This window comes from Gorilla gorilla, chromosome 16 (assembly GCF_029281585.2).
Source record: "Gorilla gorilla gorilla isolate KB3781 chromosome 16, NHGRI_mGorGor1-v2.1_pri, whole genome shotgun sequence".
Classification (NCBI taxonomy): domain Eukaryota; kingdom Metazoa; phylum Chordata; class Mammalia; order Primates; family Hominidae; genus Gorilla; species Gorilla gorilla.
In genome coordinates, this window is record NC_073240.2 from 66899974 (window position 1) to 66916332 (window position 16359).

The 16359-nt window shown below is 50.2% G+C and overlaps 1 protein-coding gene across 6 annotated transcripts in view; it reads right to left on the minus strand.

Moving 5' to 3' along the window:
* The window catches only part of MEGF11 (multiple EGF like domains 11), a 389675-nt gene that overhangs the window by 231738 nt on the left and 141578 nt on the right, over window positions 1-16359 (minus strand). For 5 of the 6 annotated variants that reach the window (XM_063698633.1, XM_055362651.2, XM_055362646.2 and 2 more), the window contains exons 2-4: window positions 13246-13351; window positions 8862-8963; window positions 4054-4154 (exon numbers count right to left, since the gene is read on the minus strand). In XM_063698633.1, the coding sequence (XP_063554703.1) occupies window positions 4054-4154; window positions 8862-8963; window positions 13246-13343 (301 nt within the window). In that variant the 5' untranslated portion in view covers window positions 13344-13351. Of the gene's footprint in view, window positions 1-4053; window positions 4155-8861; window positions 8964-13245; window positions 13352-16359 lie in introns of those variants that run through there. The other variant, XM_055362661.2, reaches the window with a different exon arrangement.

Genomic DNA, 16359 nt, shown 5'->3' on the forward strand with positions numbered 1-16359 from the left:
AGAGCAAGTTGGTGGCTGAGTCAGCCAAGGCTTTCACGCCCGGGCCTGCTCCTTGTCAGCCTGCAAGAAACAAGGCTCCCAGAAGGTGACTCTGAAGGGAAGATGACATCCTCCCATCCTGCCCAGGGCACAGGTGATGTTCTTGTGCAGGATCCAGAGAACTCTTGGCATCTGATGGGTTCTCACCAGGTTCTGGTGAAGTTGGAGGTTCTCTGGCCTCTGAGCGATCGGGAGAGACAAGTCGCGGGGCAGGGCTGCAGGCACCAGCCCCTGAATGCTCCCAGGCTCACAAGCCTCCCATCTGTCCCCCAGTGCCCTGGCGTCATTCTTCACCCTCTCACTACCATTTCTCCCTCTCACAAGCTCCCTCACCCTGGGGTCTCCATTCTCTCATGGGCAAGTGCCAAAGCCCATGTGGGGCCAGTTGGTGCCCCCTCCCTTTCCTCCCATCACAGTAAACAAGAACAGGAGGATGCTGGTAACAGCTGACACCAGCCTCTTCAGATTTCCTAAGGTCTCAAGCTGCAGCACCTGAGACACGCCCTTATTTGGAGATAGGGTCTTAAAAGGCAATCAAGGGTCTTAAAAAGCTGACACCAGCCTCTTCAGATTTCCTATGTTAAAGTCTCAAGCCGCAGCACCTGAGACACGCCCTTATTTGGAGATAGGGTCTTAAAAGGTAATCAAGTTAAAATGAGGTCATTAGAGAGAGCTCTAATCCACTATGATGTGTGTGCTCATAACAAGGAAATGTGAAGCCACGGGAAGAACACCATGTGACGATCAGAGTCCTGCTGTTGCAGCCAGGAAACTACCAGAAGCAAGGAGAGAGGCTGGAACAGACCCTTCACCCAGCCCCAGAAGGAAGCAGCCCTGCCAACACCTGGATCTCAGACTTCTGAGCCCCAGAACTGTGAGATGATAAACCGCTGCCGATGAAGCCGCCCAGCCTGTGGTACTTTGTAATAGCCACCCTAGACAATTGACACACCCAACCCAGCCACCTGCACCTCCCGCTGCAGCCCAGGTCTGCCCTCTGGGGTCTGGCCAGCCTCCTCACCGCCCACCTCCATGCCTTTGCTGATGGGGTTCCCTCTCCCACCCACCCCTGACAGCGTCATTGCAACCCTCAAGATGGAGCTCAAGGCCCCGTGAAGCAGGTGGCAGCATTCTCTCCTGCTGCGCTCAACTGTCTCTGTCTAGCCTTTTTCACATCCAGTCTCTGGGCTGTTATGGAATGATTTTACTGAGTGTTAGTCCCGCCTTCCCATCATGAAAGTAGATTCCACAAGGGCAGGGGCTATTTGTATTTCTAACTCTTCTCTTCTATCTCGTAGCACAGCACTGTGGGTGGGCTATAGTAGGTGCTTAATAAATACTGGCTTGAAACACCTTTCTAGTACACCCTGTACCATACTCTAAGTCCCCTCCTTTGACTAGGCTGGAAACTCCTTGAAGGCAGCAACTATCCATCATCTGTATCTATGCCCCTGCATCTTGCATAGCAAGAAGTAACAAATACATGCTGCATGGGTAACATGAACATGTGGTAACGTTACCATGCAACAAGGACCCTGTAAGGGTTTCAGGGGATCCATGAACCCAATGAACCCATGAACCCAATGCAAAGGATTTTGTGTGTTGGTATGTTTATATAGGTACTATGCGTTTTCCCAGGGACAGTGTCCATGGACCTCTTTGAGCAACTAAAAGCCAGGACTCAAACAATGTGGAGCACCAATGCCATGGAGGAGGGAACTGACATTTACTCAACCCCCACTCTGTGCCTGGTGAGTGCAGGTGTTACTACTGCCATTTTACATGAATGAAAACTGAGGTTCAGAGAGGTAAAGCCTTGCCTAAGTTCGTGAAGAGACAAGCAGCCTGCCCAAGCCATCCAAGTGCAGAGACTCTGGAGCCAGACAGCCTGGATTCAAATCCAAGTTCTGCCACTTTCCAGATGTGTGATCTTGGGCAAATTACAGAAGCTCTATGACTCAGTTTCCCCATCTGTCAAATGAGAGAAATAAGGATACCTTCCTCATAGGGCTGTTGGGAGCAGTAGATGGATCAGCGTATGTAAAGTGATCAGAATGGTGCCTGGCATGTGGCAGGTGCTGGGAAGATGATGAAGATAAAGAGGAAGAAGCTGGCAGTGGCAGAGCAAGGATCAAACCCAGACCCCTGTGATTCTGTGTCATTACTACCAGCACCCAGGGTGCCACACATCCCATCTCCCTGCCAGAACTCTCCTGTCCCCTCCTAGAAGTCTTTCATCCTGAAAGTGGCTTTATGAGCTTGATTTCCTGGTGGACCGTCCTAGGGTCACCTGGCCAGAAGGTAGTACCCAGTGGTTACATAAGGAGTAAGTCGGAAGGTATAAACTGCCCTTGCCAGTCAGCAAGATAGTGGGCCTCCTGTGCAATCAGGACGCTTAGCACTTCTGCCCTGCTCTTCATTTTCAAAGAGCTTTGCCACCGTTCACTAATGAAAATTAGAAAGGAAATGTGCTCGTCCATTCCTGGATCTCTGTGCTGACGTCCAAACTCCCTTCATAATTTCCCTGAGTCCATCACTGGGCCCTGAGCTTGGGCGGGCCGCTTACATCTGTCTCTGAGGCTTTGTGAGTCCCGTGTCCTGCCCCGGCCTGATTTCGCACTACTCCATACAGACAGAGCAGCAGCAGGAAAGCCTTTGTCCTGATCTCACATCTACACCTGGGTCTCGGTTACCCCATCCCAGGTGAGGTACTGACCAAGGCCTCATCCTAGCTCAGTCCTCTGCCCTGCCCCTGAGGAACGGCCTTTTAGGTGATCTGCTTTGTATCTTTCCTACAAAATCATCACTACCGAACCCATTGGAGGTTACATTTTTCATTCATTCTTGTAATGCAATTAGAATTGAGTTTCTCCAGCACTGGGGGAGATGTAACAACAGTAGGAGAAAATTGTCATTTTATTCCCAACATCAACACACCCACTCTGCCCAAATTTTCCCTCTGGTGCGAACTCTCTCTACCCACTCGAATGGCAAAGAGAATACTAACAAGGAAAATTGCTCTCCAAATGAAGAGGCAGAAGCTTTGGGGGTGGAATCTCTTCTCAGTCATTAAACGAGGGCCTCCCAGCTCCTCTGACACTCTCCTACAGTAGAGGGAACCTTCTACGGCCCGCTGGAAAGTCCACTGGCCCCATGTCACTGGGTCAGAGGTGAGTGGGGAAAGAGTCCCTTAGAACCCAACAGGGACCCTACAATCATCCTCCCAGAGAGATTAAGTGACTTGCCCAAAGCCCCATAGCTAGGAAGCCCAGATCTACAGGCTCCTGCTCCGGGGTGCCTCCACTGCACCATGCTGCTCTTCTCCCAGAGGGCCTGCAGCTGCCAGCAACTCAGCTCTTGTCTTTCTTAGGGGACACTAAGGCCTGCATTTTCTGAGCTGCTCTAAACAAATAGGAAAAGAGGCAATGTTTGTCTTTCATGCACCCACCTCTTCTCCAATGTCCCCCAAATCCTTTTTGGAAATCCTCCCAGCTCCCGGAACCACTTCCTCATGGTCCATCTCATCTTTGCCCCCATCCTTTTCTTACTGTGGTTTTGACATCCAACAACCCAGCCTTCCTTCCTCCCTTTCCCATTTCCACCCATCCAACTGTCCATCTACATACCCATCCATCTCTCCGTCCATCCAGCAAAGCTGTCTTGAGCACCTGCACATCTTAACCCTGCGCCAGGCACCCAGCACTTCTTCTCCCTTGCTTCTCAGAGTGCCCACTCCAGAAGGAGCCACTTCTCCCCTATCCCCCATCAAGGCCTTGAACTCACGCACTTCCATCCACCCTGTAAGGAGGTTGATCTGATGGCCCAACCCTTGCTACTGTATTTGCACCAAACTCATTATTCCTTCTGAGCACTGGCAGCAGGCAGGGACTTCTGGAGCCATCTGGCTGAGGACTGCTGCCTAGGGGCCGTGGATATCAGCCCCACCTCCCCTCCCCTCCTTTTGCCTCTCCTCCCTTCCCCACTGAGGGCAGAACAGCAGCAGCCCCTACATACGTATGCAGAAGTCTCCGTTCTCATAGTAGCCAGGGCAGCACTGGGACCTCCGCCGGTACATGGTCCGGAGGCCTCTCCGATACGCCGTCTTATAACTGATCCTAAGGCACAAGGGAGAAAGCCACTTGAAAGTATTGAAAATCAATCACTCCCATTTAGAATGATATTTGTGTTAAGCTATATTGAGGATGCCATTCAATAATTACTTTAAAATGCATGGCGACTTCAAATATGAAGGAACACAATAAAAAAAATCAATAGTGGGATTTGGGCTGTTGTGATGCAGAATGTATTACTAACATGGCACTTACTAAACCTGCTGACTTTTCCCCAGTCACTTCTAAATAGAAGGGCTGCAGAAGATACTTTCTGGAGTGACATTGTGGAGGGCAACCATGAACTTCTCCTTAGTTCCTTAAAACACCCAGATTCTGGGCTTGAAGAGCCCACGGGGTGACCTGGATAGGAGTCAGGCCCTGAGGGTTTCTGTGCCCGCCCCGTCCCACCCCTCTAACAAGCCAGACTGCTCACAGCCCCCTGAGTATTGGTCCCCCCACTTGAAGAACTGAGGCAGAGTCAGCAAAAGGACGCTTTGAGTCCAACTCAGTCCCGGAGAGTAGATTAATCTCCCCCACACCAAAAATAACACCTCCGGGAGAGGAGCCTCGCATGCCATCCCTGGAAAGGCCCTGAACTGACCCTGCACCCTGCAAAGGAAGAAGCTGAGGCCCATGGAGCTGCAGCACTGGGAGTCAGACACGTGGGTTCCAGACCTTATGCTGACACAAGTGTTAAGGCTTAGCCCCATGCCAGAGGGACTATGATCAACATCTCATTCCATTCCCTGGGGCAGGCACCATTACTATCCCCCTTTATTTTCTTTCTTTCTCTTTTAGAGCTTTTATTCTATTTTTTTATGTTCCCCTCAACTCCCCACCCTTTGTTTTATGAATAAGAAAACTAAAATTAGTGAAGTTAGTGACCAGCACAGCTAATCAGGGTCAGAGCCAGGATTCAAACCTAGCTCACTCCAATTTCAAAGCTGCTAGGCTTAACCTACTGCCCTCTACCAGGTTTCACAGGGTAGATTCTGGCCTTACAGATGGCCACAGTGAAGGAGTAAGTAAAAAGAAATACTGAGTCCTTAGAAGGAAATCAAAATGGGGTATTCATAGGCAAAGCCCCTTCTTCACATGGAGAGTCAAAGTGGAAGAGATTTAAAGTGGCCACTAGAGACTACAGAGAGGAAGTGACCTGCCCAAGGTCATGGAGTGGAACTCGGACCCAACCCCAAGTCCTTAGGCCTTGAAGCCAGACCTCCTTCCACTTTTCCATCAGCACCCAAGGGGAGCTTGCCCTGTGGACTCTTCCTCAGCAGCACAGCACCAGGGTCTGGTCATCAGAGATGCCTATAGGCTGCGTTCCATGGATGGCCAGGCCAGCTTGGGAAGAGAGTCCTGTAATACAGGCTGGGACAACCCTCCCACACCTTAAAGCCCTCACTTCATAACAAATGACAGTGCAGAACTCTGGGGAAATCTGTGATATTTGGGAATGTCGTAAGCTAAGGTCATTCAACTTTGTCAAAAACCCATAATGGAAGGAAAGCTGGCCTCAAAGTAAAGCTACTTCCCCAGCACAGAAGGCAGCTCCCGGCAGTTTCAGGGGTTGTATAAGCCTCTCAGGTAAAGAATGACTCAGAATCGACTCAGAGGTCATCCAGCCTGTTCTCCCCAGCAAACAGGATAATCCCCAAGCCCCGCAATGGGGGGTGGTCTGGGCATCATTAACGCCCCTCAGGAGAGAGTTGCCACCCATTGTTTCTAGCTCACCCATCTTTGTTTGTCCCTGTGCAGGTTGGAAAGCAAGAGAGGGAAGCAAGGCCAGGTGCCGGGCTGCTCTCAGGGGAAGGATGCTGGGTTAAAACATGCCATTCCACACCAAAGCTGACGGAGGGTGCAAGCTGTTAGCATGCACACTCTAGGTCATCAGGAAAGCTGCAAGGCAACTTAATAATTTAGCAAAATAATTCATGTTCTAGGAATACAGCCTATTTTAATAAGCAGCCACCACCTCAGTGGTGATGGATGGCAGCCCTAGCCTCCAAGTACCCAAAAGGGCCACACCCCTGAGCAAACTTGGCTCTCACACTGGGCCTGCCAGGGCTTTGGGAGGAGCAGCACTACCATTTCTGCCTCTGTCTTTGACCAGGGCCGCAAGCAGCCAACTCTGGCAAAATTGGTGGGGTGAAAGAGAGCATTTAGTCCCACCTCCTCATTCCGCAGTCAAATGCTAGAGGAAGGGGATGCAGTAATAGCTGAGTCGCTCCTATTGGACCACCTTTCTGCAAATAGCAACTATAAAATCTAGGGGGAAATATACAAAACAACTACCTGAAGGCACTTGAGGGAGGACAAAAACAGGCCGATACTGGAGGCAAGTGGACATTTGAGAGAAGGGAATGGTGGTGGGCAAGTTAGCACAACAATACTCCGGGCAACTAAAATTCAGATAGAAAACACACAACCTTGCTTGTTTGAAGAACCACAGGACAAGTCCAGGGTGGACCCAGCAGGTAGCAAGTGAAAGGGGAAACCTTAAAAGGTGAGAGTCACAAAAAGGGAGCCCCAACATCTTTGTAAAATCCCTGCCCAAGTGTCTGGCCACTGATTTATCCTTACGGAGGACATATTCCAAGCAGCCTAGCTAATGCTAAAAATATTAAACTTTCAGAGTTTGGAATTTGTGTTTAGCCAAGTAACCAGGCCGCTAAAGAAATAAACAAACAACAACAAATTAATATTCTCTGGAGGAACATAACAGAATCCGGTCTCCCCATGTCATTCATAATGCTCACAATATAATCCAAGATTACTAGGCATATAAAGAAACACACTGGCCAGGCAGGGTGGCTCACGCCTGTAATCCCAGCACTTTGGGAAGCTGAGGCGAGCAGATCACCAGGTCAGGAGTTCGAGACCAGCCTGGCCAATATGGCGAAACCCCATCTCTACTAAAAACACAAAAATTAGAAGGGTGTGGTGGCGGGTGCCTGTAATCCCAGCTACTCAGGAGGCTGAGGAAGGAGAATTGCTTGAACCAGGAAGGCAGAGATTGCAGTGAACCGAGATCGCACCACTGCACTCCAGCCTCGGCAACAGAGTGGGATTCTGTCAAAAAAAACTACCCATGCAGAAAAAAAAAGCAATCAGTGAAGACCAACCCTGAGATGACCCAGATGTTGGAATTAGCAGGCAAGGATTTTAAAGCAGCAAGCATAGCTCTGCTCAATGTCTCACAGCCAGTTAGTAGCAAAACCTCAAAGAAAACCAGGACTTCCGCTTCTCAGCACAGAATGAGTTTTCTCATCTATGTCGCCGCCCAGCATGATTCCTGAATTATCCTCAAAGAGGAACTGGGCTCATAGGAGAAAGCAAAGGAGAAATCTGGAATCAACAGATATTCAGCCACTAGGAAAAGGCCCCACCCTGGGGTCTCTCCCTTACTACCTTATTTACCCTTCAACAGCTAGTCTCTCACCCTTCAAATAGTGTCGCTTCACATGTGGCTAATATCTCACACTTTCCTCCATTTTCCCCTGTATTTTTCAAAGTAATTTTCACATTCCTGACCTCCGTGGACACTGCAGGGTAGGTAGAACAAGGATTATTAAGGTTTTTTTGTTTTGTTTTGTTTTGTTTTTTTGAGAGAGAGTCTTGCTCTGTCGCCCAGGCTGGAGTGCAGTGGCATGATCTCGGCTCACTGCAAGCTCCACCTGAATGGCGGAGTTCATGCCATTCTCTTGCCTCAGCCTCCCTAGTAGCTGGGACTACAGGCGCCCGCCACCACGCCCGGCTAATTTTTTGTATTTTTAGTAGAGACGGGGTTTCACCGTGTTAGCCAGGATGATCTCGTTCTCCTGACCTTGTGATCCGCCCACCTCGGCCTCCCAAAGTGCTGGGATTACAGGCGTGAGCCACCGCACCTGGCCAGATTATTAAGTTTGATGAGTACACTGGGAATCCCAAAATAAAGTGTCTTTCCCAGGGTCATCCCTTAAAGCATGTTGTTTCTTCCTTCCTCTTGCCTTTCCCTGAGTGACATGATAACATATAATCTGCAGGAGGGCTGCAGACAAGGGTACAAGACTGCCATGTGCAGTTGTTCATGTTGAGCACTGCTAAGGAAAGCCTGGCCAAGGTGCCGAGAGGTTGCTGAATTCTAGCCTGCACTCTGTTCTTCAAGCCAGATGCCCTGATATGGGGCTACATCTGCTCAGGGCAGGGGGCTGTCTTAGGTTGGGTTTTCCCCCAAAGGCAGACCCTAAGAAAAGGATTCAAGAACAAGTAGTTTATTTTGGAGGCAATCCTAGGAAGTACCGGTAGGAGGATGGAAAAGTGAGACAGGGAAGTAAAGGCAGCCAATCTATGGTATATTATTGAGCAGGTTACTTCTATGGGCAACTGGGTTTCCATCACTGGAGACTTCTAGGATACATGTAGAACATGGCTAGGAGATGTTCCTGCCATCCCAAGTGTGAGGAAGTTGGGGTAGTTATCCACCACCTCCCCATCTCCCCATCCCTGGTTGAGGGATGCCCTCAAGAGCATTAACTCTCCAGCACTGCTGGCCTGTCCTACCCGCAAGCTCTTTTGGCCAGAAAGAAGCCATCAGCAGAGCATCTTGGGTGTTCAGAGTGGAGGCGCGTGACAACATCTGCTCCAGCGGCCTTTTTCTAACTTGCACAGAGGCAAGCCCTGAGAGCCCAGTGCCTTTTCCCTGCCCCATCATCTGAGAGAGGTACTCACCGGTGCCTGGTGCACTTGAACCAGTTGAGGATGTCCGTGCATCGTGTGTAATAGATCTGATCGAAGGGGTGTGCATACGATTCCTGGACAGTCACAGCATAGCTGAGAACCAGATGGGAGATGGGAGCCATGATTAGCGCTTGGGAAGCTGAGCTGATATTCCGCAGGGCATCTGAGCCCACAGCCCTGAGGAGCCAAGCTCCACAGCCAAGTGTCCGGAGGCTCTGACCTCCCCCCTCCCAACTATCCTCCCCCTGCCCTGAATGCCCTCATATTCCAGCCTCCCCAACCCCAGGTTGGCCCCAGGACATATTTACTGACCTTTGGCCCAGATCATTTTCTAAAATTCGAGTTCATTTGTTCATTTAACAGAGAATGAATAAAGATGCGGGGGGTAGTTTTATTCTGTGTGGCTCTGGAAGGCAGAGCCAACAAGTTTAAAAATATGTGATTGTTCATATCTTTATGGTTTTCAAAAAACATGCTTGGAAGCTGGTCTTTGCAGCAACTCTATGAAGTAAGTGGCCCCATTTTATAGAGGAAGAAACTAAGGTTCAGAGAAAAGTGACTTGCCCAGCTCACACTGCAGTATCAATAGATGCTAACATTTATTGAGCACCCTGTGTCAAGTGTTTTAATACGTTTCATTCCTCACAATCTTAGGCAGGTGGAATTGTTCTCACTTTACAGACCAGGAAACTGAGCATCAGGGGGCATAAGTGGCTTCCACAAGCTACCCCAGTTACCTTCTACTCTATTCTGCCTCTAGTATAGCTGGGGGTACATTGAGGATATGTCCCTGATAGAAGTGGTTTTTGTCATCCTGCCTGTTAGCTGTAAACCTGGACCAGCAGGTGGAAGCCACAGGGAAGCAGATCTCAGCTTAACCAAAATAAGCCTTTCTACCTGCTGGCCCCTGGCAGGGTTTGCGTGAAGTGTCATTCAAGCCAGGATGCTGAAGTGAGGACTCACGTTTCCTAAGCAGGCTGGAGAGAGGACCTCAGCTGAGATCTAAGGAATTAATTTCTATGTAGGCTGGTATTATTCAGTGTTTTTCCCAGAAGGCTCACTGACCTGGGCCAGATGGCCGGGTCCAGGCTGTAAAGCACGTCTGCCTTGCCTGAGGAAACTGCATTGGTTACCTTGCAAGGGGGCTGGGCAGGCCAGCTCCCCAAGTGGGTCCACAGTAGGCTCTCTGATGCCTGAAAGGTCAAAGGTCTGGCATCCAGAAGGAGGAGGCCAAAAGCAGTCAACAATGCTCAGAGGCCTGGGTGGTGGGAAATTCTGTTTCTCTGAAGCACTGGGGATGTAAGGAGGGCTCTCAGTGTGCCCCCACCAGCTGGCACACCTGAGATATGCCTCAGAGGCACACATCTAGGAAAAAAACAGCCCAAACCCTGTTTTATCTCCAGGCTTGGGGAAACTGAGGCAACTCGACCCTCACTCCAGCCACCCAGAGTCCTCTTCCAACTCTGGGATCGCATGAATCTTTGCTCCAGCACATCTCCTGAATACCTCACTTAGAGCAAGAGGATGAATGGGGAGCATGCACGGGCCCTGGAATCCAAACACGGAGGCAGTAGGAGGGGCAAGTTTGAAGCCTGTTGCCTGTTAGCAGCATGCCCTTAGATGTGTTGTTTGACTCATATAAGCCTCTGTTTCCTCACCTGTAAGTCTAACCAGGTTGTGTGGTTATTGTGAGGATTAAAGGAGGGCAGTAATATTCTCTATCTGTCAGGGCAGTGGGAAAATAAAACAAGATACACTATACATGTAACATGTTTAAACAGTAAGTGTTTAATAGATGTTGACAGGCAATGATTCACTTCCCGTGCTAGGCACTGAAGGATCTTTCCTCCCTGACCAAGGTGGGGAGAGAGGGAGCAAGACCAGCACACAGAATGGATTCCCCACCTTTGTTAAGCACTTTGAGGTCCAGCCTCCCTTTTCAGCCCTAACATAGACCTAGGATGCCCAGAGAGAAGCCCAGCAGAGGGCTGGAGGGGGCAGTCACAGGGCAGGGACCAGGCTTTGCAGGATGCCCTGGGCTGAATGAGTCTGGCAACCAGGCCTCGTACCAACTCCAAGTTCTCTGACCCGAAGTGTGTACCCCTGGTTTCATGGCTGGGTGGCTTAACACTGCTCATTTGCCAACATGCTAATGAGGGGCCAGATTAATCTTGGAGAGCCAGGCTTTACTAGCCGGGAGAGGTCTTTACGCTGGGTTTTATGGTGGAGGGGCATAATTAATGAGGAGCCGCCAGAAGCACTAATCCAGCTGAGAAATTCTCCCTAAGCGGTCTCCAGGGACCGGGGTGTGTTTCTGGAACAACACAGGCTAGATCCATCCACATATAACTTAGCAATGGAGCTCAGCTGGAAAGACTGAGAAGAAGAAAGCACCTGGTGTCACCAGGCATCGCCCACAAGGCTTCCCCCTTGGGGCCAGAGAAGCCCAGAGAGTCCCCAGAACTCATTCCAGCTGTTAGGTTTCACTCCTTGTCTTCCCATCCAGGCTGTAACCTTGGCTGATAGCCTAAGAAGCCTGAAATGCCAGCTCAGTTCAGCTCAGTTCAGAATATTTTCACATTCCAAATGTATTCATGTTGGGCAGGTATACAAAATTAGTGAGTACAAGTGGGGCTCAGACAGAGAGAGAAGTCAGAGGGGGCCCTCCCTGTGGGGGATGCTCCCTGGAAGAGAGGGACTCCGGATAGAGCCACTAGGGCAGGCAGAGGTGAGCAGCTGCAAAGGAGGCACTCGAGGGGCTGTGACGCAGCAGAGACAGTAGCAGGAAGCAGCTGTGTCTTAACAGGACCAGAGGGATGAAAGGGGTCCTCTGAGGCTGGAGTCCAAAACCCACAGAATAACGTGGGGCTCTTCCCGATACCTCTCTGACCCACTGGGAAATAAAGGTTTAAATTCACCAAAGCCAGAATGGGCAAGGGGCCTGAGTAACCTCAGAATCACGTAGAAAGCTTATGAAAAATGCAATATTGAATCAGCATCTCCGGCATAGGCCCCAGGAGACTTTTTCTATGCACCTCCCGTGAGTCTGATGTGCACTAAGGTCCATGATAACCAGTTCCTGCAAAGCCACAGTTGTCAACAAGAAAAGACAGTAACTGACGCTTATGGCCCTCAAAGCACTTTTGTGAAATGGCTGCCCTTGATCCTCCAATGAGCCTGTGAGGCAAGGATAATGATTCTCCCCACTTTACAGAGGTGGAAGTAGGCTCAGAGCCGTTCAGAGACTTCCTCAGAGTCACACAGCTTAGAGGTGGAAAAATCCAGACTGGAATGAACTGAGGTCTTCTCATCACGGATCTTGTTTTCTTCCCACTTCACCAAAAAGGGACACACCACAGTACTGCCTTTTGCTCCATCCTCAACTTTGTTGGGACACCACGCACAGGATCTGGTCTCCAGGGATCACACAAGTGCAGGCACTGTCCCTCTGCCTCCCAGCTGATCCTTCCTGACCCACAAGTGTCCAGGCTACCCCAGAGCCAGGTCCTGCCTGGCTGAAGTGCCTTTCCCTGCCCTAGGGCTGGGCTATCCACCCTCATGGGCATGAAGCACGGACCCCCCCCTCCGAGTCCCCCACCTTTCTTCTTCTACCATTCACTTCTCCCATAGGGCCCTCATCTTAATTTTATTCATTTGATTTATTAACATGTAAGTGGCAAAGTCATCCTGGTCAGCATGGCCAATCAATTCCGGGGTTTAATTTGGTTTTTTCCTGATTGGGTCTCTGGTCACTGTCTTTCTGCTCACCAAAATCAATACTTTAACCTTGTGCTTCAAAGTCAGGCCGTCTGCAGGGATCCGGCCCATTCCCCCAGGACCTAGTGCCGCAGCTGGAATGCAGCCTGCTCTTCCGCTGCAGCTTCGGCCACCCTTCCCCGGCAACACCCTGCCCCCACCAGACTGGAAGTAGTAGGACCCCCTCACCCGTCCTCCTCAGGGCAGGCTGCTGGGGCCACACATCCAAGCTGCCACGTGGCTGCCAGTCCTGGGAGACCAGGAAAGGCATCACAGCATCAGAGAGCACGCCACCTGGGACCAAAGTCCGCATCCCCCCACTTACTGCACCCCATCTGGCTGTGGACAGGGACTGAGCCCCTCTGGGTCTCTACTTTCTCATCTGTGCAATGGCTGGGAAGTGCTAGTAACTGAAGTTAATGTGAGTTGCCTCCACCCTGACCTTCCAGACAGAATCTACACATCTCTGTCCTGTCTCTCAGCATCTGGGCCATCTCCCCAGCCAGGCTGTAGACCCTTAGAGGGCAGCTCCTGCATCTCCTGACTGCCTCTGTCCCCTACTGCCATGCCCAGGGTGATCCCCCAGAGAGTGCCTGGCCATCTGAGGCCCACACCTTACCTCTCCCAGTGGCTGCACACGTTGGGGTCCTCGGGGTTCAGGGCAAGGGTGGCTTGCAGGAAGGAGAAGGCAATGAGCCCCGTCAGGGAGAGCGCCATCCCGGGCCCTGCACAGGAGAACAAAGGAGGCTGCGTCTGTGATCAGACCATGTTCCTGGCAACTACTTAGTTTCCCATCGTCGTGGGTAACGAGCATTTGATATTTCACCTTGCAGGCTTTGACTAACGCTGTAACAGTTCACCGGTTCTGAGTAACAGGAGAGTGGGAAGCCTGAGTCAGGAAAAAGTCCAAATTCTAGGCCAGGGGTTCTGAATGATTTTTGACTCAGGGACTGCTCTGAGAATCCAGTGAAAGGTATAGATGTTCTCTCCAGGAAAATGCCCACAAGTGCAAAATCGGCTATAATTGCAGGGTGTCCTCAGGCCCCTGGGCCCATCCTTGGACCCAGGGACCCCAGATCTGGACTGCTTTAAAGGGAATGCCCTCCCCATTCCCTTATCCCTCATCATTGACACTCTTTGCCCATCTACTTCCTTTCCCTACTCCCTCCTGCCAAGAAGAAAGAGAAAAAAGATGTCTGGTGTGGACCTGGGGGGAAATGAGTCAAGAAAACCCTGAGCTCTGGGCCCACAAGCCATGGAAGACTGGATCTTGCTTCTTCTGTCTCCTATGGGGTATCAGCTACTTCTGCCCAGAGTGATGCAGTCGTCACATGCCATTCCCACTGAGGGATGCCAGGCCTAGACCACCTGGTAAGGGACCGTAAGGAATCAGTTTGCAGGCTTTCATCCAGGTCCCTGAAGTGACAGCCTATGGCAGGTATGTGCCTACGTGGGATGCCAACTCCCTTGCTTCACTAAATTGGGATCCCCAACAAGGGGGTCCTCACAGAGGGGAGACAACCTTTCCAGTGGGAGTGGCTGAAATGCCTCCTGAGGTTCCTTCCTGTCCTGGCACTCCAGGACTCTGTGGTCCTCCTGCCTCAGAGAACTTCCAGTCCAAGGGTTGCAACCTGGTGGGTCGCTGACCTTGAAGGGTGCAGAGGAGCTGGAAATCATACGCACCCAAACATCATCTGTAGGCTGAATGAACGCTGCGACTCAGAAAGACAGAACTATTTTTCATGTGTACATAGATGCTGTCATGATTTATTTAAAAGCTTTACTGAATTCAGAGTAGCTTTTCTTCTTAATCAGCAACACTAAAAATTACAACTTCTAATAACTGGGGGTGGGGGTGTCATAGAAAATATTTTGACATTGGAAAGGGGTCACAGGCTTGAAATGGTTGGGGATCTATCCCGCTGGCCCTGGGTTCGCAGATGAGGAAGCGCTCAACCTACTTAGGAGAACAGATAAAAGCCGGCATGTATTTTGCACACACCCCCATTTGTACCCTCAGGGAAGCTAAATGGAGTGCCTTTCTTCTGAAAGGTTAAACACTCTCCTTCGCTCCACAATAATTTCCTTGTTAAACTCTTTCTCAGCAGCTCCTTCAAAGATAAACAAATTGTCACCAATTCTGTATAACTGTGGGGGTCTAAGTTAATGATTAATGAGGTGTTTCTGTTTGAGATCTGGAAATCATGTGACTAAAATGCAGATTTAGCCAGATTTCAAATGAATGCATTCTGAAAATCAGAAAGAGGGGAGCGATTCTGGTGTTTCTGCTCAATGTGCAGAGTCCAGGAGTATGCAAAGCACAGCTGCTCAGAGCTCCCCACCCAATCCCCCCAGCCCACTCCCCCATCCCCAGAGACCCAGTGAGCACCTCAGAAGACTCCACACAAACTGGAGTCTGTGCAATGCCAGGGCTGCAGAGGAGCTCAGCGATCATTTCAATCCATTCTCCTCTGGGAGATTCAACCTAGAGCGGAGAAAGAGCCTGCCCAGGACATGGCATTCAGCTATGTGGAGAGTCAAAAGTGGAACAAGCATCTTCTTCCAAGTGGGGTTTGGGCTAATCAGGCATCAAATAAAGAAATAAACAATGGGACACAGAGTTCCAGAAGGCATGGAGTCTGAATGCCAGCTGTAGGGGATGCCTTGCCTTGTCTTGATTCTCTCTGTGGCCCTGACTCATTACTTGGGCCACTCCTATAATCTCCAGCATTCTCCCGAGAGAACCTCCTGACAGCATCTTCAAACTTATACACCAAGAGTATCAAAAGATGAGGCCAGCTGGACAGGAGAAGATTGTTCCTCTGGTCCCTTTTGACCCATGTGATGGGAGAGAGAGGTAACTTGGATCATTGCTGTAATTTGTGAGATTTTAAAATCCTCATGAAAAGAAAGAGAGAGAGGGAAAGGAAAGGAAAGAAAGAAGAAAAGGAAAAAAAGAAAAGAAAGAAAGAAAGAGAAAGGAAGGAAGGAAAAGGAAAGGAAAGGAAGGGAGAGGGGAAGAAGGAAAGAAAAAGAAAGAAAGAGAGAGGGAGGGAGGGAGGAAGGAAGGAAGGAAGGAAGGAAGGAAGGAAGGAAGGAAGGAAATTCTCCTTGTCTCCGATACTTCACTCAGGCGCAGCGAAGAAAGAAGCCATCACCACATGGGGGCAACTCATCCCCATTAACTTTAATGGGACTTTCCCGGGATCTCTCTGAGGACAGATCCCAAAGACATATGCTTATGAGATGACTGAGGGAAAATCAATCATGCTGCAGTGATTATTAGGCCGACTCCATTTGGAGTGACAGAGGTTAACATATTGGGCACCATCTGATTTAGGGCATTAATAATTAAATAAGAAAATGCCCCTGGTTTCACTTCAGGGGAAGAGTCCATGTAAACAGATCTGCTGGTTCTCTTCCCTCTGGTCCAGCTGTCTACATATTAGGGAGCAGAGGAAGTTGCAGAGGTGGAAAATTTTCTTTCCTTATCGGGCCCCATGGCTGCTTTACAAACCTTGATGGACTGGGCAGGGCGGATAAAGGGAAGAGAAAGTGCCCAGGAGGCGTACCTCTCACACCTGCAGACAGGGTGTTGTCAGCCCACATGGCCACCCACGGGCCATGGCCCAAACTGAGCACTCTTGGTGCACCACCTGCCCGGGCCTGGGCCGTGCTGTGGAGGACACAAAGAAGTAAGATGCCATCAGCTGCAGTGCACTTGAGGACGCTC